Here is a 21,393-nt window from a genome sequence, read left to right as displayed (position 1 = left end):
TTGGGCTTCGCTCTCTTTTAATTCCAGAATAGTTTCTCCTACATCAATCTGTGGTATGCTAAGCCTGAACATGGATTTTCTAGATCCATGAGCAACTTATTTAATGAGCAACTTAAATAAGGGGCAAGGCACGAACCCAATGTTTGTCAGCACCTTTGCACCAGGGCTGTAATTTCTAATTGTTGAATAGACCCAATGCTGCATGGTACCTAAGGCAAATGACTTTTTTCCCCCAAGTAGTAAGACTACATTGTCAGAGTGCGAAAAACCCATTCATGAGCGGCTTGGTGTTTGCCCAGTCTTTTTCTGAGGACATAGTTAGGGGCGGGAGGAAGCATGCATTGTGTTTGCAGTTAGCGTTCTTACCTGGCACGGAAGAGCTGAGCAGCCTGTTCTCTGTACGGGATGAAGAGTGGCTCTAACCCTTCTTTGGTGCTGTCCTTCAGAACATGGTGGCCGGGTTGTATGCAGTGACTGCAGCACTGAGGTGGACTGTTACTCCAGGGAACAAGCCTTCCACCCCCAGCCTGTGTCCAGAGACAGCGTGCAGCCAGGTGCGCCGCATGGCCCGGAGGCGGGTGGGAGTGACCGAAAGCATTCTCCACATCACCAGTGCAGCGGGACTGCTGCTGGGTCCTGCCCTGAGTGCCAGGGGTCGCTCTACCCCAGTAACCACGACAGAATGCTGGCGGCTGTGAAGAAAAAGCCAGCGGCATCTCTAGACGGGAAAGGTAACTGTCTTCTGAGGAGCCACTAACAGGTGGGTGGGGAGCTGCTACACCAGTCAGGTGGGGGTCTGACAGGTCCTTTCCTTCCTTGTAGGGGATTCTTCCTGGACTTTAGCAAGGCTGTATGACCCAGACTCAGAGCTGCAGCCTGCATCATCTTCGTTATCTTCAAGCAACCCAGAGCGCACAGAAGCCCAGCACTTGCTTGTTTCCAATGGCCACCTCCCCAAAGCATGTGACTCCAGTCTCGAGTCCACACCACTAACAGGACAGCTCCCTGGCAAACAGAGGGTGCCCCTGCTGTTGGCACCAAAAAGCTAGGTTTTGTCTACCTCAGCTCTTGTCATGCCAATCTCTACGGGAAAGAGAGGTAGGAGAGGCGGTGAGGAAGCCTGGGTTCAGGCGTCACTGATGTGGATGGATATAGTTGTAACTGCCATGTGGAGTATCCGTCGTTCACAGGACTTGCATCTGAAGCACAGAAATGCAAGAGGGTATTTGTGTACAAAAGGCAGAAAAAGTATTTGATACCATTGTACATAAGAGTTTTCAGAGATTTCATATATATCTTTTACAGAGGCTATTTTAATCTTTAGTGCATGGTTAACAGAAAAAAAATTATACAATGTTGACAATATTATTTTTCATATCAGGTTGCTGTTTAATTTTGGAGGGGGGGGAGGGGAAATAGTTCTGGTGCCTTAACGCATGGCTGGAATTTATAAAGGCTACAACCACATTTGTTCCCAGGAGTTTCTGGTGTGGGGTGGGGAAGGATGGAAGGGCTTGGATTTGTATTGCACTTCATATACAGACCCCTAGGCTGCTGCTCGGTTGGCCTCCACACTCCACGTGCGCTGGAAGGAGCTTCAGGTGAGCACTGCTTGTGTGTAGATGCCTCTGTCACAGGCCTCCCTGTAGCGCCACGGGAGCAGGTGCCGTCCACACTGCAGTGAATAGCTTTTCCTGTTAAGTGGTGTCTGTCTGTCTTTCAGGAGTAGAATGAGGGTTGTTTGTTAATCCAAGTGGTCAGAACAGTTACACACTGCCTTTCCTCCTCCTCTGAAGCTTATTTTATGATAAAAGCAAATGTGGCCCTATCAATCAGTATCATTCGATTGCTATTTGAGACTTTTAATTAAGGTAAAGGCTGCTGGTGTTGGTACCTGTGGATTTTTCTATAGTGATGTTTTCGTTCTGCCAATATAATTAGCATTACATTGGCCTTGGGGGATAAAAAGGAGGAAGTTCTTACTTTTCAGGGCTACCTTATTTCTACTGAGGATCCAGAGCAGGGCTGTCCATGTGCCTTTCCCTCGCACAGATGAAAACTGAGCTGGGACTGGAAAAGACTTCACCTTTGACCTGGGTTCTGGGTGTATTTGCACTTTTGAGACCTGTAGCTAACCATCTTGTGAGTGCCAATGTGTAATTTAGTAAAAATTACATAGAAACAAACAAGGTCCTTAAAATGTTCCTTTGGCCAAAAGCTGAAGGGAGTTACTGAGAAAATAGTTAACAATGTCAATTTTACTGTCAGGTGTCATCACTGTTCAAAAGGTAAGCACATTTAGAATTTTGTTCTCGACAGTTAACTGACTAATCTTACTTCCACAAAATATGTGAATTTGCTGCTTCTGAGAGGCAATGTGAAAGAGGAAGTATTACTTTTATGTACAAAGTTATTTATTTATAGAAATTTTGGTACAGTGTACATTGAAAACCATGTAAAATATTGAAGTGTCTAACAAATGGCATTGAAGTGTCTTTAATAAAGGTTCATTTATAAATGTCAGTATAGTTGGTGGTCTTTCTTTTACAAACACAGCCACTCTGCCTTAATTATCTTTCCCGAAGAAAGAAAGAATATTGGCTCCAGGGCAGACAACACTGCTAGATTCCTGAGATCGTGTTCTGAATTCTTCCACACCTGGAGCTTGTTAGTCAAGCTCTAAAATCTCAAAGTGTGGTGACCTTCCTATTTCATCCTGCCTATTTCTAGCAACGCTGTTTTCAAAGCGGCCCAGGCCCTCCTTTCAGCCTGACATGTAGAATACCGGGAATGGCTCACCCATCGTGCCCTCCTGCGTGAAGCCAGCTGGGCCCACCTAGTCACTTGAGCTGCAACTGCTTTCTCTCACACATCACAGGGGGCGCTGGACACGTCTCTGTAAAACAATACAATTGTGTTTTTATAGGTGAAATCTGAGGGTAATTAAAATCAGCAGCCTCGTTACCCAAAAAGAATGTTTGCTATGCACCTGTAGTTCATTCTTGTTCAACAAAGCCTTAACCTTACACACCAGGAATTAACTAGGGGGAGAAACACCCACATACACAACTTCTTCCCCAAGTGTCCTTTTAAAATTGTAACCATCTTGCCTTCTGCTGAATCCACCATCAGGTGGCAGGAAATGAAAGATCAGAAATCAAATCAAAGCTCTGAAAGGCCTGGCCTCAGCATTACCAAACGTATTTATTAAGAGGTTCTGAGGAAACGGTTCACAGTACCGCCAGGGACCACATTTTCTTCTCTTTTCTGGCATAAAGGCCACTGACTTTATACTAGCCAGCCTATACCACAGATGGCACAATTTCGATGCCAGCATCTTGGCAGAACTGTTCGCTGGCACTGGGGCCTGTAGCTCAGACAGCTGCTCAGCAGAAGGAGGGTTTACACTGCAGGCCCCTCTCTTGACAGAAGTGGAGGTGAGGCTGTCTCTGCTTCAAGAACTCTTTCTGCCAACTTCCAACAGCAAGTTGTGCGTCTGGTCATAAGTCCCCAGAAAGATGAAACCTCCCAGACTGATGGCTGTTATTCGAGGGAAGACACCTGCAAATAATCTAGGGGAAAAAAACAGCATTATTAATGTTGTATTTTTAAAAGGTTAAATTCCAATACCCACAGCTTGCTCATTAAACCACACACGGCACTTACTTAACGTACCTTTTTTTTTCTTTCAGAGTGTCACTAAATTACATCCCCAATTAGGCTTGAAGTGTGAGCCCAGCTGTTTGTTGGCCAAGGCGGCTAACTACCAAACAGCAGACTTGTGAGCACTCCCAAATAAGGCAAGCAATGGCTCTGTCCTAACAATAGTTCTACAACTTTCATGCCATTTCTCCCTTTGAGAGATGATGAAATTGACTTTTTAAAAAAAGGCATCAAAGAGCTGAAACCTAGGTAAAGCTGGAAGGCACTTCCCAGCCCAGACCTCCAAAGTGGTCTCCAGGGGATCGCTCACTGAAGAGATTTTTGGGCAATGCAGCCGCTCCACCAACTCAGTTGCATTTTGTCCTTTGAGACCCCAAAACGTGATGTCACAACGAGTCAAACCTTCATGGATTCCCTGTGTTCCTTTTCTGTCTAAAGGCAAATGAGCTGTGGCTGTGAAGGGGGCAGCACGCCTACACCTGCACAGTCCAAGGCCACTCACCAGCCAAGGTGCAATGTAGAATAATCAGAAACACAAACTACAATGCCACAAGAATATAAAGGGGCGATTCATTCGTTAAAACTGCCCCCCATACCTACTCATAGATACTTGTTCAAAGATCTACACTGTGGCATTGCTGATGGATACATAAGTTATGGCACAGTATAAACACAGTGGATGATTATGTAACTAATAAAGATGAGGAAATCCACAGATGCCAACATTAAAAAATTACAAAACAGATTAGGCTTAAAAAACCAAGTCCAAGGGCTATAGTATGATTCCACGTCTAAAAGGCATGCGAGGGATGTGTCCTAAACTGAATGACTGTTGTCTATGGATTATACGACACATTCCTGGCCCATGTTTCCATACCCTTTGGACCTTTTTACCAAGAGTAAAGGCAAACCTCACAGATATTTCAAGTTTGGTCCCAGGCCACCGTAATAAATTGAATATTGCAATAAAGCAAGCCATACTAATTTTTTCATTTCCCAGGTCACAGAGAAGTTGTTTATACTATACTATAGTCTATTAAGTATGCAATAGCATTATGTCTAAAATCTGTACATACCTTACTTTTAAAATGCTTTACTGCAAAAAAAAAAAAAAAATGCTAATGAGCATCTGAGCCTGCAGTAAATTGTAATCTTTGGCGGGTAGACGGTCTTGCTTTGAATGATGGCTGATGACTGACCAGGGTGGTGGCTGCTGAAGGTTGGAGTGGCTGTGACAATTTCCAAAAATAATAATTGTTGCATTGATGGACTCTTCTTTCCATCAAAGATTTCTCTGTAGCACACAATACATTTTGCCTACAGTAGAACCTCTTTCAAAATTGAAATCAGTTGTCTCAAACTCTGCCACTGTTTCTCAACTAAATTGATGAAATATTTTAAATCCCTTATTGTCATTTAAAACAGTGTTTACCGTGTCTTCACCAGGAGTAGATTCATCTCAACAGATCACTTTCTTCGCTCATCCGTTAAGAACCAACATCTCATCCGTTCAAGTTTTATCATGAGACTGTAGCGATTCAGTCACATCTTCAGGCTTCACTTCTAACTAGAGTGTCTTGCTATTTCCACTACATCTACAGTTATGTACTTCCCTCCACTGAAGTCTTGAACCCCTTGAAGTCAGCCATGAGGATTGAAATCAACTTCTTCCAACGTCCTAGCATGGTCAATATTTTGACCTCCTCCTATGAAGCCACTAATGTTCTTACTGGTATCTAGAATGGTGAATCCTTTCTGGAAGGCTTCCAATTTACTTTGCCCACATCCAGCAAAAGAATCACTATTGGTGCAGCCAAGGCCTTATTAAATCTATTTCTTAAATAATAAAACCTGAAAGTTAAAATTACTCCTTGATCCACAAGCTGAGGAACAGATGTTGCGTTAGCAGGCATGAGAACAACGTTCATCTCCATCAGACCTCCTGGGTGGCCAGGTAAATTGTCAATGAGCAGTCATATTTTAAAAGGAATCTTTTCCTCTGAGCAGTACGTCCCAGCAATGGGCTTCAATATTCAGGAAACCATGCTGTAAACTGATGTGCTGTCATCCAAGCTTTATTGTTCCATTTGTAGAGCAGAGGCAGAGTAGATTCACCAGCACTGTTAAAGGCTCTAGGATTTTCAGAATAGTCAATGAACACTGGCTTCAACTTAAACATACCAGCTGCTTTAGCCCCTAAACGAGAGTGGGCCAGTCCTTTCAAGCTTTGAGGCCAGGGCTTGATATCTCCTTTCTAGCTAAGAAAGTCCTAGATGGCATTTCTTGTAATAGAAGGCTATTTCGTCTGCATTGAAAATCTGCTTTTAGTGTTACCGCCTTCGCTGGCGATCTTAGCTAGATCTCCTGGATAACTTGCTGCAGCTTCTCCATCAGCACTTGCCACTTCATCTTGCATTTCTGTTACAGAGATGATTTCTTTCCTTAAACTTCATGAATCAACCTCTGCTAGCTTCAGACTTGTGCGGCTTCCTCACCTCTCTCACCCTTCATGGAAGAGAGGTAGGGCCTTGCTCTGGATTAGATTTTGGCCTAAAGGGATGTGTGGCTAGTCTGATCTTCTATTCTGAATACTTGAACTTTCCTCATATCTGCAGTGACGCTGTTATACTTTCTTATCATTTGTGTATTCACTGGATAGCACTTTTCATTTCCTTCAAGAACTTTTCCTTTGTATTTACAACTTGGCTGTCACAAGAGGCCTAGATTCTGGCCGATCTCAGCTTTCTACATGCCTTCCTCACTAAATTTAATCATTTCCAGATTTTCATTTGTTAATTTTTTTTGAGACAGGCTCTTGCTCTGTTACCCAGGCTGGTGTGCAGTGGCACGATCATGACCCACAGCAACCTCTGCCTGCTGAGCTCAGGTGATCCTCCCACCTCAACTTCCCAAGAAGCTAAGACTAAAGGCACATACCACCAGGGCTAAAAATTAGCCCGGCTAATTTTTGTATTTTTTGTAGAGATGGAGTTTGCCCTGTTACCTAGGCTGGTCTCGAACTCCTGCACTCAGGCCATCTGTTGCCTTGTTCTCCCAAAATGCTGGGATTACAGGTGTAGGCCACCATGCCCAGCCCTCATTTTTCATTTAAAATGAGAAAGATGTGATTCTTTCTTTCACTTGGACATTTAGAGGCCACTAGAGGATTATTAATTGGCCTAACTCCAATAGTGTGTCTCACAGAAGAGAGGCCTGAGGAAAGGAAAGAGACGGAATGGCTGGTTGGAGGCGCAGCCGGAACCCACACCACACTTGCCAATTAGGCTTGCCCTCTTTGATGGCCGCAGTGTGGGATGCCCAAAACAATTATAGTAGCATTAAAGATGGCTGATCACAGACCCCACAGCAGACAGAATGAAAACATTTGAAAGGTGAGAATTACCAAAATGTGACACAGACAGAAAGTGATCACGTGCTGCTGGAAAAGGGCTCTGAAAGACTCACTCAACCAGGGTTGCCACAAACCTTCAATTTGGAAACAATGCACTATCTGAGAAGTGCAATTAAGCAAGGGATGCCTCTAATACTTTTGTGAGCAACAGGAGTTATAAAGGCCAAACTACTGCATATGCAAGTGAAAAGATTTCTGGGCGGGTCTATGGAAGAAAACTGAAAATGGTCAAGTTATGCCAGCAGTAGCTGTGCATCCTTTAAGGTATGGGAAAAGCCTCTGTGACAAGCAAGCTGGTGGCCTGGAAGAGAAATGTGGCAGGAAGATGGTCCCTGCCAGCTGCTCCTAGCACCTGGCTGCGTCCTTTCTCCCAAGACCTTTGAGTTGTCGAGGGAGGCAGCCTCGCTCTGCAGCACTCAGCACTTCTAAGGAAAATGGGAGGCTTAAGAAGAGTTTTGTGGGGCCCTTTGTAGTTAGCTAACAAAGGATTTACATCATTAAAATACTGCACGTAAGGTTAAGGACCCCTTTTACTTGTCTAAAAATAACCATGAAAATCATATTGAAAACTAAACTATACTTGTTTAAAAAAAAAAAAGCACAGCATCATGCAAATTGTTTTTGCATAGGGTGCGTGGTGAGGACAGAAATTCATACATTACCGCTATGTCCTTCTGGCATGAAAAACAGATGAAAAACAGAAGAGCCTTCCGGCTCCTACCCTAAGAAGGAAAGGGTGCTAGACGGGATGCCAGCAGGAGCCGAGCTGCAGAAGACTACACTGGCCACAAAGTTCTCCTGCCTTTACTACCTTACTTCTAAACGCCAGCGTCTTGTTCAGCTTCTGCTTCTCACAAGCTCAGCTGCTCCTAGCCAGAGGCAGATGGAAGCAGTTTATGGTTTCACTAGATGACCACTGAATCTATTTACGTAATTATAGCCTTCACATGGAGTAATTTGTATAGGAAGCACCCCAGCCGATCTCGCAGGTGAAGACTTCTGAATTGAGCAGGACCGTATTCCAGTGCCCACAGATTAAATGAGAGCAAACTTAAGCATTTACAGCACTGAGAAGAAAGGGGTGCTCACAGTAGTGGCAGCTACTACATAAAGAGCACAATCAACAAAAACAGAAAGCCAGCTGATGAGTGAAGAAAACCAGGAAGGGGACATCGAGGTGGGCAGGCTCCCCATCTGCCTTCTGGCTGCTGGGCTGAATGAACACATGATGTTTGTTAATATATTTCTATGTGTATTCCCAGTATGTGCCAGAACAAGGTCTTCACCTGTGTGGACAACATGGAAAGATGAAAATGGTCACTTGACGTGACCCCGAGAGGGCAGCACCATTCCATCCCAAGGTGAGGAGATGGTGCCTGCTGAGAAGCCCAAGAGTACCTAGTAAACTCAAGTGCGCGCCCAGGGGAGGAGACAGGAGGTGGCAGCAGCGCTGTGTACCCAGAGGCCCAACTGAGGAAGCCGGCGGAGACACCTTCAGGCTGAAGGTGCCTGGGACCTCTGTTCATAACAGCCGTCAGCTTTTTCTGTTACTGGTTTTTGTCAAATTATTTATTGTCTTTAATCATGAATAAGGGATGAATTAAAACTCCCTTAAGTGACAACCGCTGCTGTCTGTAATGTTCTTAAGGACTACACTGTACAGACTAACTGGAGCCCATGACTTAGGAGGCTTCAGAAGAGGCACAAAAATCCAGACGACCTTTTCAGAGCTGACAGTGGGGACAGGGACAGGCCCTTGGCCCGAGGAAGACATTCCTCCTCTGCTTGTATTTCTGGGACTTATAATGTCAAGTATAGTACAAGCCACAACCAGGACAGGGAAGATTATCTTCAATCATCTACTCAATGTGACTCTGCCAGCTTTCGGGGCCATGAGGCTGCCAGCCGACCACGCCATCCCCACCTGTCACCACTGTCTCTAGAAGGGCAGAGGGCTGCAGCTCTGCACAGCTCCACAGAGCTACGGTCGACAGATGAGGTGTGCCCAACAGCTGCCACAGAATCAAACATGAACTACACTGAAATCGGTGAGACAGTGAAATTTGGCAGTTGGACTTCACAGTCTAAAAAAAACCACTGCATGTGACTTCTCCGTGTATGTAGCCCAATTGCTATTTGAAACACATACCAACTTTTCTGTTGTTGAGACAGGTCCTGCTCTGTCACCCAGGCTGGAGTGCAGTGGCGCAGATGTAACTCACTATAACCTTGATCTCCCAGGCTCAAGCAATCCATAAGTTTCCTGAGTAGCTGGGACTACAGGTGCATGCCACCACACCCGGCTATTTACTTATTTTTAAAGACAGAGTCTCACCATACTTCCCAGGCTGGTCTCCTCCTAACCTCGAGCGATCCTCCTGCTTCAGCCTCGCAAAGCGCTGGGATTACAGGTGTGAGCCATGCACCCAGCCCATAAGGACCTTTTACCTGCTACTGGCTAAGTGGCTTCAGGACTCATTTTTTCTCACATGGTTCCTTTGTTTACTGTCAAACTGGCAGCAGAATGAATGTGCCACAGATGCGAGCAGCCAGGGTCTCACTTCCTCATGACATGGTAGCCCCAAGTGGCAGGCCTACAGCACACATGCCCCCACTCTGTCCTTCCCACGCTCCTACTAGATGTCAACAGCCAACTATTCCTCTGGCTTCACCGCAGTTCTTGTCTCAAAACTGTGATCCCTTCGGGCACCCGACACCAATCCCTCAGGGTTGTCACATTCAACAAAACCATCCAAGATCACCTACTTTTCAAACTTGCAGATGGAAAATTTCAATCTAGATGGGCTGCTCTCCTACAAAACCTTAACTGGGGCCTGACTCACCTACTTCACATTCTCCAGACCATCAAACAGCTGAGATTAAAATTGCCAAAGGCACACAAAAACTACAATCAAATAAGTGATCCAACTTGGCATTGGGAGGAGGAGGTGGCAGTGCCAGCTGAGACGCCGGAAGTCCAGGCAGCAGCCTCTACCCTGCGTACAGCAGCTGCCGACCCTCTCCAAAGGGAGGCCGCTGCTTTCCTCTTGCAAGCAAATCCCTGGTAGATGGTCCCTAAGAGAAAAATCTTTATTTCACATGCCTGCAAGATCCCAACATTCAGGCGGCTTTACAAGTTTATGCTGTCAAAGCAATGTTGAAATACCTTGCAGAGACAGCTTTTTAGGACATGAAGCTAGAAGTTTAAGGCACTTCTGAAGAACAGTGGTTCTCACTCCATGCTAGCTGTGGAGTCCCACCACCTGCACTGTGGTATGTTGGAAGTAACTTGTTACTACTCACAGTTAAAAGTATCAAAACCAGAAGTGCTTTCTTCTAACAATGTTAACTTCACTCCCTTGTATTTCTGCACTGTGTAACCAGAAGCCCATTTCATCACTGCAGCCCAGACCCTGGTGAGGGCCACACAGGTGAATTCCATCTAACATCAAGATGGACAAGGCTGAGAATCGCCTGGCTGGAATACTCTGTCAATTGGACTTGCTATGTTACCTCATATATACAACGTTAACTATTATATTTTGCACAATATATAGAAACTCAAATCAGAAGATAAGCAGAAGGGAAGGAGATGTGTTTGTCCAAAGTCAGGCTAAAGGGGGAGGAGTGGTGGAGAGGAAGAAGGGCAGGAGAGCATTCCTCGTCTTACCCTGCCAGCCCCTGTGAGCGCCAGACCCTGTGCAGGGCAGAGAGCACGTTCCCACTAGCAGTGCTGGAGCCAGCCTGTGTGAACAGACAAAGAGAAACCCGTTATCTTCTGAAGCTCCCATCACACAGCTGCCTCCCAGATATCCTCAGACACACGGCTCCGTATCACCCTCATCTAGAACACTGTCAGATACCAGGGAGCTTCCTGGCAGTCAGGACCTGGCTTGCTTGCTCAGAGGCACTTACACTCGGACACGCAGGCAAGCAGGGATGTGGCCCATGCCACATGGGAGGCTGCTTTTCAGAGCTCACCAGATGACTGATGAACAACGATTCAACAGGAGAAAGACAGAAGCTCTATGAAGCAATACGAGGAGGACGGGAATCATTCGTGTAAATGATACAACTATGAAACCTGCCTAAGCAGCTAATAAATATATTTAATAGAGCGCCATGTTCCACTTAAATCATCACCAATGTCTTAGCTTGGATTGTGCCACCACTACACTAAAATTTGGCCCATATTTGTTCTACTTTTCCACACAGCTAGGACTTTTTCTGTTTTGGTTTGGTGCAGGTATGTTATGTGTATGGCATTCTTTCAACTCTCCATCTGGTGAGGGTTTTTTAAAAAACAATTTTTCTCTTAAACAAAATTGTTTAAACATTTCTGACAACTGTCTTAAGTCATCCAGTTAAGGCCAATCACAACCTTAGGTTCAAAGCCTGTCAGTTACCTGCGGCATGGCAGGAAGCTCGTCAACCTGAGACTTAGGTTTGTCACCAGTAAAAACAGAGTTTATCTGAAGATAGTATTACCAGGCAATGGCCGTGTCGGCCCTACATGCTTATGTAACATAGGTGAAAATGATTGTGATATGGTACAATGTTATATAGACACTCAGGACATTACTCCATTGGTAGCAGCTTTGTTAGTTTCCACAGGCAGCATAAGATGCTATTACAGGTAAATGGTAGCCATTTGTATTCACTTCATATACCTGTAGTCCCAGTGCTGACAGATATGAGCATCTGAAACGTCTCTATTACATTATTTCACCACTTACCTTTGCCAGCATAATTCTTGTCTTTGCCACATCTAGAGGTGTGGTGACTGCAGCAGCAAAGCCACCTGTGCAAATAATACCCAAAACCCAAGTGAGATACTGCTTACTGACTAGATGATAATTTTGTAATTTTTTAGAATTCCTAACTCTGCCCAAATCACATCGTCATTATGTACACCTGATGCAAGAACAGGATGCACACAAGTAAAATCTACCCATATGCTTCATTTCTTTTGCAGTGATACAGAACTGTGTGTAAAAGAAAATGCTCTACCCACTCAGGGGAAAAATACAGGGCTCCACAATTTACCTTGCTCTTTCATTAACTAGCAATCTAATGAATGTGTTTGTGTGTGTACATATATGATGAATATGTACATATGACATACATGTATACAGCCAGATCTCAGTATGTGAGATATACTGCTCCTAATGGTTCCCAAAGGGTTCATGACTTTCTATGGGCCACTGTCTTTTTTTGTTTTTGAAGACAGGGTCTCACTGTCTCTCACCAACCCTGGAGTGCAGTGGTGTGATCACAGCTCACTGCAGCCTCACCCTCCTAGGCTCATGCCATCCTCCCACCTTAGCCTCCTCCTGAATAGCCAGGACTACAGATGCACACCACCACGCTCAGCTGATTTTTAAATTTCCTGTAGAGACAAGGTCCTGCTATGTTGCCCAAGCTGCTCTTGAACTCTTGGCATCAAGCACTCCTCCTGCCTCGGCCTCCCTAAGTGATGGGATTACAAGCATGAACCACCACACCCAGCCTGGGCCACTGTTCTTTAAAGTGACTCCAAAATGCTTCTGTCGTTTCTGATCTGCACGTAGGAAAATGGACAAATAGAGTCCCATGTAACATTGTGGGGATTTTTGGTATACATGGTTGGATTCTTTGAATTAAAGGAGTAAAGCTTTTTTATATTTCACAGGCTCCTGTTAACAGTCCAGTCAGAGTTCCCACATTTCTAAGCTCTCTTCTACATCTTCTTAACATGAGTTCAGCAGGCATTACACGTTACGGCTTCCTTCTTACCTTCTCTCTCATGTTTGCATTATCTGAATGTCATGATGGCTAAACTGTACACAGATTGGACTTTTTGAAGGACTTTCTGCTTTAACATAAACCAAATTTATGGTGTCAAGATTTCATTTAATGCAGTACAAAGATACATTCTAAATCCCAAGAGGCCCTATGGAGACAGAAATAAAAAACCCTAAAAGGCATTACAAAGATTCAGCTTCCATGAGCTGGGGGAAAGAGGCAGTGTTATAAGGGCTGAACAGGACACACGTGTGTGAAGGATACTCCAGAAATAGCACTAGTTTCCTTCTTGCTCTTGTGGCTTGTGAACAAGGTCATTTGATCTCTGCCAAATATCTTTCTAAATATGATGCTGAAATAAGATCATGATACAACCTCCTCCATATGGTAACATCTACTATGACACTGACTTTTTGAAAGGTGTACCTATTTACGCTCTCAGGGTCCATTTCTGGTTACCCTCGAATGTCACACACCTTAGGGGTAAGTATTACCAACTGACGTGAATATTTGAATCCCTTTTGGTTTAGCCATTTCAAATTATGAGTATGTAAAACTCTTTGTCTTAAATCCAGAGGTTGTCTGAAATTCAGAGTCTTGCTAAACTTTGTGTTTTTAAAATTTTTGTGGGCTTGGTCTTGAAATCCTACACTTTTGTTTTTAACCATGTATTTTGCCCTAGAAAAGTAAATATACTTTTAATTACACAATAGGATGCATGAACACTTCGTGTGTGTGTGTGTGTGTGTGTGTGTGTGTGTGTATGTATCCATTCCCCAAGAAAGGAAGAACAGGAAAAAAGACACAAAGGCAACAAACTTTACTATCCCAAATTTCCCATACCCCGAAATAACAGATTCGGTTTTGTTTCTCTTACCAGCAGCAGGGTCTAGACTGAAAGAACCCTTCTTTGGAGCTGGAAAGACTAACGCTTAAATCCCTGCTCTACCAGTTGTCTGGCCTAAGGTAATTACTTATTCTCTAGCTGAAATACCTTATGAGCGAGGGACTCTTACTGCCCCATTCTACAGGTGGGGAAATCAAGGCTTACAGAGGCTAAAAACTTGAAGAGTTTACTTAGTTGAAGCTGAGAACGGATCTTAAGTCTGTATTGCCTCCAGAACTGGGACTCAGCCACTGGTGTCCTAGTGGCCTCAGTTTTCTCATCTGTAAAATGCAGACAGTACTATGACACGGGAACTAAATGGGCCAAAGCAATGTGTCTGGAACAGCATCTGGCTCATAGCAGTAATGACTAAGTAATTAACTCTTTCCTGTGTGGATAGAGCTTTTAAGTGATTTTTCTTTGCATCTCTAGACCAGCACACACAGCAGGCACTCGAAAGCACTTCATTGGTGCCCTGGTCTCTAGTTTTTATAAACTGAAGATTTCAACTCATCCTCTAAAAGAGAGGAAAAGGTAAAGGTAGGAGCTAATATCTGTGGTGCTTACTTCATATATGGCATGCCAGGAATGCACTAGGCACTTTCATTGATTATTTGATCTCATTTGCATAGGTGTTACTATTCCCATTTTACAACCAGCTTACTTGTGCAGGCCACACAGCTGGTATGGGACCTGGGACTGTCACGTGTATCGTGACTTCAAAAATAGTACTCGTTCCACTACCTAATTGCTTTGATATATGATAAGACAATTTAAAATCTGTCCAATTGTTAAAACCAACTTTCGTATGTGATAATGTTCACAAATGATCCTAAACCAATTAAGACCTAATGGTTGATAAGGAACATCTAATAAATTTAGTTACTGCAAATCAAACTTATTTTGGCCATTAGCAAAGGTCTACCATTCCTTCAGTGCGGATGCCTGCCAATATTATCTTGGAGATTTAGGTTTCATGAAATTAAAATGAAGAGAAGTTACAGACAGAAACACATATGCTTCAACAGGTCCTAACTTTACTACCATGAGAGAAGCGGAATTTTATGTAAGTTGCTAATAAATCAATTTTCCTGTCTCAAATATCAAAGACTTCTCTAACTCACAGACCTCATAATGCTTTTGTAAGGAAGACTTGTGAAGATAATAGACTAGAATAATGTTCGTAACGGGGAAGGGCTTGGGCCAGGACTTTCAGTTAAAATGTAGTTATTTAAGTGTTTTATTTAAGGGCACTGTAAGCTACTGGTAACAAATACAAGGAGCATTCTAACATATGAGACAGGAAATAATTATTTGGTACAGCAACTATAGGCTGGTTTTGTATTCAAAGCATTTGTGAAACAGTTTTCCATGGTCTCCACTGGAGTTACGTTTGTACTGAATGTTAGGCTAACTTTAGGCTTTCAAGGACAGGACTCAAGGGAAGCTACAATTTTATGATAGCACTGTATCTCATATTTCCTTGAGGAACAAATGCAGATTCCCTAACTGTGCCCCCCTCTCCTGCCATAAAGACAAAGCAGCCGCCTTCCTACAATAAGGCTGGAGCTGTCACCCCTGAGCAGCAGCTAAGAATGTAGGGGCAGCAGTGGGGAAGTCCCCAAACCCATTCCCGGGCAACCTTGATGCCATTCATTGCTCCTCCAGACCCTATGCTGCCCCTGATTAGTCTGGGAGGGACAAAAGCACCACCATGCCCCTCTTAGGCATGACCTCCAATGAAGTGTGCCAATGTGGAAGACTTCCACATCAACAATAAGGAAAACGGTTTTTGTTTATATTTTAATAAAGATTGTGTCAGGCCTTCTCATTTGTTACCCAAATAATCCCTCACCCTATTCTAGAATTTCAAACCCACAGAGAGATTGCAATCAATCTCTCTTTCTCCCCCACACCCTTCTCTCCTAGAGAATGTACAGAGGTGTTTATTACGAGAAACTGACCAAAATATACTAGAGTACCAAATATCACTATAGTAGCAAATGTCATGCTTACTTAGATTGCATTATGGTAACCCGAAGCAAGGAAGTTGGCAAAGTCCTCTTTTCCCCCTAGTTTAACCCCTGGCCAAGGGAATTTCTGAGCATGACAAGCCATCAACACCTCCAATCTCAAGGGACATTTTTGGATACTTGTGCCAAGTAGTTTATAAAACAAGCACTAGCAAGAAAGAGTGCCAAGGATGGCACACAGAATGGTTCATCTGCAATGATTTAGCCAATTTAAACTTGGAAAAGCACACGGGATGAGAACTCTGATTTCCCATTTGAGGGCAAGTTTTCTCATTCCCCTTATGGCCATGTAAGGGTAAAGTCTGCAAGGCAGTTTGTAAGTATTTTAAAGCGACTGCACAAGATAGCATTCATCTCTATACTCAGTAAGGCACCATGTTGCAACTCTTAGAGAACCTCACTTTTTCACAAATTGGAATATTTTCAAGTGACATTTATCCTTCAGAAATGTTTTAAAATAGTAACCCTGTTCCTCTAGATCAACATTTGTACCAAATAAAATTTCAAAATAATAAGGGACATAAATAAGAAATATATTTATCTTTTGCTAAATATATGTGGATCTACTGACAATGGATTTTTTGCAGGCCTTGGACAAACTCCTTCACTTATCAGAACTTCTGCAAAAAAAATAAGATGCTTGTATTGGAGGCATTTCAAAATTTACAAGCTATTAGAGGAGACTGTTCTGTAGAGTAACTTTATTGATATGACATTCCTTCACTCAATCAAGAAGGTGAATTACTGTGATAGTAGGTTTTCATTTTCTGCATGTTGGTTGTTCTTACTGAAACAGTGGTAATTCCTTACATCGACTTGGTTTTACAGAGTACAGAGTACTAACCATACATTATCTCAAGCCCTGAAATAATCCCCTAAGTAGGAATTGTTGCTTCTACATTACAGGTAAGGAAACTGGCACTCAGGAGGGCCCCAAAGTCTCATTCCTGAGTTGGGGACAAAACAGAGACTTGACAATCCTGCAAGTCACGCAGCTCAGCCTGTGCTAGATGTGTAGCTCTGGGCACCTTGCTCCCTTTCTCCACCTCTCAGCATCACCGCAGCACTGGCTATGCTGCCACGCTCCCCAGGAGAACCACCTCAACTGAAAGAGCCTGGATGGTAGGATCCTACCACATAGAGGATGTCTGATAGCAAGTTCCCTTCTCCCCCTCCTTCTGACCATCTAAATGTTTAGTGTCTATTACAGAGTATTATTCAGAAAAGGAAATGGTAATTAATGCAAATTTCCTTAATAGTAACAATGTCTCTGGAAGCAGATCTTTGAATTGGGTATTTAAGGAATAGGACCACAGAATATGTTCTCCTTATTTCAACGCATGCAAGTTTTATAGTATTGCTAACTTTAAGAAGTAGCCTTACTTATCCAGGATGACTGAATTTCCATAATGCGCTCACTTTGTCCCCAGGGCCCAGGAGACAGTCTACAAAAAATGCACATCTCTCTTAGAGACTGGGGAATAATGACTCTTGACCTCTGGAAAATGAATCAAGACCACCTACTTATTTAACACAGCTAATGACTATTGTGTCATGTGGAAACAATTACCATCATAATCAATCTGGGTTGGTTTCATGTCTAGAGGCAAAATTCTGATTTTTGATTATCAATTGTACAAGTAAGTCTAATCATTAATAAAGAATCCTGTAAAACGTACATTTGCTGTTTTCCCAATCACAACAACAAAAAACCAATGACCATTAAACAAACTGGAAAAAAATTATTTTCCAATAAAGTTAACACCCCAAACCTCCCCTACTGGCTTCACATCTCAACTAAAAGTTTCTTTTTCTGGCAAATTTCCATTGTATTTCAACTATAATTCTCATTTAACTTTGTAACAACCAAATATACTTCTCTCTTAGGCTTTTAAACATATCACTTGTTTAAAGCATCTGAGTTCTCATTAAAGCCTCATGGAAAATTCATATGACTTAGTGATGGATAACACCATATTGCATATTGTCACCTTGCTCTTGCTTTAATGTCTCAAAAATGCACAGATGTGTAGATCTCCATACTTCCTACACAGAACAGTTTAGCCTTCAGTAAGCTATGGAGGAGCCTCTGCTCTCCTGACACTAGTTAATCTACAGTGCTGTCAAACATGTCACACAAACCGTGAATCATTGCCTTTTGCAGAAATCGCTTAAACCCCCTAAGCACTGCCCAAGGCAGACAGCTGCACAGTCAGCCCTACACCCACAGCAAGTCTCTTCCCACAGAGGACTTTATAAATCATCTTTAAGATAATTCCAGGGCCTGAGTGAAGGCTTTAATAAAGATAAAAAGAAAAAGAAAAATTTGTCAAAAACAAATTGGTTGTCTTTCAGGCAGACACCTTTTTAGCAGTTATTTTCCCTAGGACACAAGCTTTTCTCAAACAACTAACGGAGCGCTCTTCATCTAAACAATCTGGAATTTCTAAAGAATGTTGTTTTTACATAGTTAATATTTTCACATTTTTCCCCCTCTTTGGTCTTTCCCAGTATAATATAATCCTTTGCACCTGCAAAAGCTCCACAGACTGCTGACTGCCAAGAATCCACCACATGATCCTGCCTCCAGGACCAGAGGGCCTGTGTTTAAAGACAAAGAAAAATACAAGTTATTAAATATTTGAATTTATCGGAACCTCCTGTGGGTTAGCTCTGGGGATGGGAACTTAAGTGAGAAGCTATTTTGGTGGCATTCTTTTCTGATGACATAAGTGACTTTCCCAAAGACTTAACTGAATTGTAAAATAAGTCAAAGAAATGGAGAGTGACAGCTACATTAGAGTGCTCAAAGAAACAATTTTCAGAGAAATCATAAGTGTGTGCGCGCACACAAAACATCATCACCACACAATTAAGACAGTGAACTTACTCGTGACCCAAAAGTTTGCTTCTATCTCTAAGTAACCCCTCTTTCCTGTTCTTCCTCACTATCCCAAAGCAATCTGATCTGTCATTCTAGATTAGTATGCCTTTCCTAGAATGTTATATAATTGTAATCATATATTTTTAAAATCCAACTTCTTTTATTCAGAATTATGATTAACCCATGTCATGCAGATATCAGTAGTTGACTTTTCATTAGTAATATTTTGTTGTATGGATATATCGTGATTTACACATTTACCTGTTGATGGACATTCGGGATTTTTCCAGTTTGGGGCTATTGCAAATAAACCCACCATGAACATTTGTAAGCAGGCACATGCTTTCATCTCTCTCGGGGAAATACCTAGCAGTAAAATAACTAGATCACACGAGAGGTATATATTTAACTTTTTAAGAACTGCCAAACTGTTTTCCAAAGCAATTGTACCATTTTACATTCTCATGAGTTCCGGTTTCTCCATGTCTTTCCCAATACTTGGTATCATCACCACTTTAAAATTTCAACCATTCTAGTAAGTGTATTATAGTATTTCACTGTTTTTTCTTTGAATATATATTTTTTGAAAAGAAAGTCATTTTAGGTTTTGTTTGTTTTTGAGATGGAGTCTGCTCTGTCGCCCATACTGGAGTTCAGTGGCACAATCTCAGCTCACTGCAGCCTCCAGTTTCTGGATTCATGTAATTCTCCTGTCTCAGCCTCCTGAGTAGCTGGGACTACAGGTGACCACCAACATGCCTGGCTAATTTTGGTATTTTTAGTAAAGACAGCATTTCACTATGTTGGCCAGGCTGGTGCTAAACTGATCTCAAGCAATCCGCCTGCCTCGGCCTCCCAAAGTGCTGGGATTACAGGAGTGAGCCACGGCGCCTGGCCTTCATTGCGGTTTTAATTTGTATTTCCCTAATGATGTTGAGCTGCTTTTCATGCACTCCTTCCCATCCACAGCATACTGTCTTTCGTGAAGTGTCTGTTCAAATGTGTTGCACATCTGTATTGGGTTACCGTAACTCAATGACTGAATTTTAGTAGTTCTTTATATATCCTAGGATAGCCCATTTATAGATGTTTTCTTCTAATCTTCTTTTGTCTTTTCACTCTTTTAACAGTGTCTTTCAAAGAAAACAAGTTTTTCATTTTGATGATGTCCAAATGATCCTTTTACAGGTCTTGCTTTTGGTGTCACATCTAAGAAATCTTTGCCTAACCCAAAGTCACAAAGATTTTTTGATCCAGTGTTTTCTTCTAGAAATTTTATGTTTTCAGCTTTTACATTTATATTTATCATCCATTTTGAGTTCATTTTTATTTATGGTACAATTTGTAGATTGAAGTTATTTGGGTTTTCACATGTGGATATTCAGTTGTTTCAGTGACTGGCAGAGATAATCATTTCTCCAGTGAACTTCCCACTTGCTTTTGTCAAAAATCAATTTTCCACATATGTGTGGGTCTCTTTCTGAACTCTCTATTCTGTTCTCATCTATAGACCTACCTTGATGTCAATTCCATACCTTCTTAACTACTGTAACTTTATAATGAATCTTGAAATCAAGTAGTATTTGTCTTCCAAATTTGTTCTTTTTCAAAGTTCTTCTAAATATTCTAAATATTTTGCATTTCCATATGAATTTTGCTATCAGATTAATAATTTCCATGAAATAACCTGCTGAGACTATGATTGGGAGGCACCAAATCCATGGATTATTTTGGAGAGAACCAGTTGTTCATATTGAGGGGCTTTCCTCTCATAAGCATTGCATCCCTCTCCGTTTTACTGAGGTCTTAGTTTCTCTCCACACTGTTGTGTAGTTTGCATCATACAGGTCTTGCACTGGTTTTGTCAAATTTATCCTTAAGTATTTCACATGTTTTGATGCTACTGCGAATGGTACTGTTTTTGAAATTTCAATTTCCGGTTGCTCACTGATAATATGTAGAAACCGATTATCAACACAATTGGTTTTTGTATACTGATCTTGTATTCTGCAACCCTGCTAAACTCAGCTGCTAGAGTTACCGTCCTCATAGCTTTAATAGAGTTCATCAAATTTTCTACATAGATGACCATATCATCTATGAATAAAAACAGTTGTACTTCTTCTTCTCCAATTAAGATACCCCTTAGCGTTTATTTTTGTTTTTGCCTCAATCGAGTAGGACCTTCAGCATAATGGCATGCACTGGAATAGTGACCACAAATATTACCAAAAAAGACCTCCTGATTATTCTAATTTAAATGGTTAGAATAGTATAATGGCTTTCTGAGAGTGGTGTGACTTTTTAGGGATAATCAAATACACCACAACTAAAAGAACAGCAAAGTTCATTTTAATTTCCTACTCTAAATACTTCCCCACTGACAACTGTATTTGGAAGTTTGTGAGAGTCCTGACGGGGTGAAGAAGACGCCATATAAATGAATCATTAGGTACAGGACCCTCTTTAATCTGTCAACTTTCACAACTTAAGTCAGACAGTGAATACGTTAACTATCTAACAAATTAAATAAGTGACAGTGTGTGGCTTGAGGACTCGACCATTTCCCTCTATCCATACTAACAGGAATGATTCTCTGAAAGAGGATTAATTCAATTAACTGCACTGAGAATGCAGCTATCAAATAGATTTTTGGCACCTTACTTGTGAAAGTAGATAAGCTAAAAAAGAAAAGATTTACAAGAAACAGGTTTCTAAAGATAATACTACC

The 21,393-nt window shown here is 42.2% G+C and overlaps 2 protein-coding genes across 3 annotated transcripts in view; one reads left to right on the top strand and one right to left on the bottom strand.

Annotated features, from left to right (window-relative positions):
- LRIG1 (leucine rich repeats and immunoglobulin like domains 1) overlaps positions 1-2,523 on the top strand; it is a 124,340-nt gene extending 121,817 nt beyond the window's left edge. For both annotated transcript variants that reach the window (XM_017542756.2, XM_037743557.1), the window contains 2 exons: positions 447-731; positions 823-2,523. In XM_017542756.2, coding sequence (XP_017398245.1) covers positions 447-731; positions 823-1,049 — 512 coding nt within the window. In that variant the 3' untranslated portion in view covers positions 1,050-2,523. The remainder of the gene's footprint in view (positions 1-446; positions 732-822) is intronic.
- A 641-nt stretch (positions 2,524-3,164) lies between these two features.
- SLC25A26 (solute carrier family 25 member 26) overlaps positions 3,165-21,393 on the bottom strand; it is a 68,913-nt gene continuing 50,684 nt past the window's right edge. The window contains exons 3-6 of the mRNA XM_037743554.1: positions 18,310-18,379; positions 11,812-11,876; positions 10,746-10,819; positions 3,165-3,572 (exon numbers count right to left, since the gene is read on the bottom strand). Coding sequence (XP_037599482.1) covers positions 3,455-3,572; positions 10,746-10,819; positions 11,812-11,876; positions 18,310-18,379 — 327 coding nt within the window. The 3' untranslated portion in view covers positions 3,165-3,454. The remainder of the gene's footprint in view (positions 3,573-10,745; positions 10,820-11,811; positions 11,877-18,309; positions 18,380-21,393) is intronic.

The sequence above is a fragment of the Cebus imitator genome, unplaced genomic scaffold (genome assembly GCF_001604975.1).
Source record: "Cebus imitator isolate Cc_AM_T3 unplaced genomic scaffold, Cebus_imitator-1.0 Scaffold147, whole genome shotgun sequence".
Taxonomy (NCBI): Eukaryota; Metazoa; Chordata; class Mammalia; order Primates; family Cebidae; genus Cebus; species Cebus imitator.
This window is presented reverse-complemented; position numbering and strand designations above follow the sequence as displayed.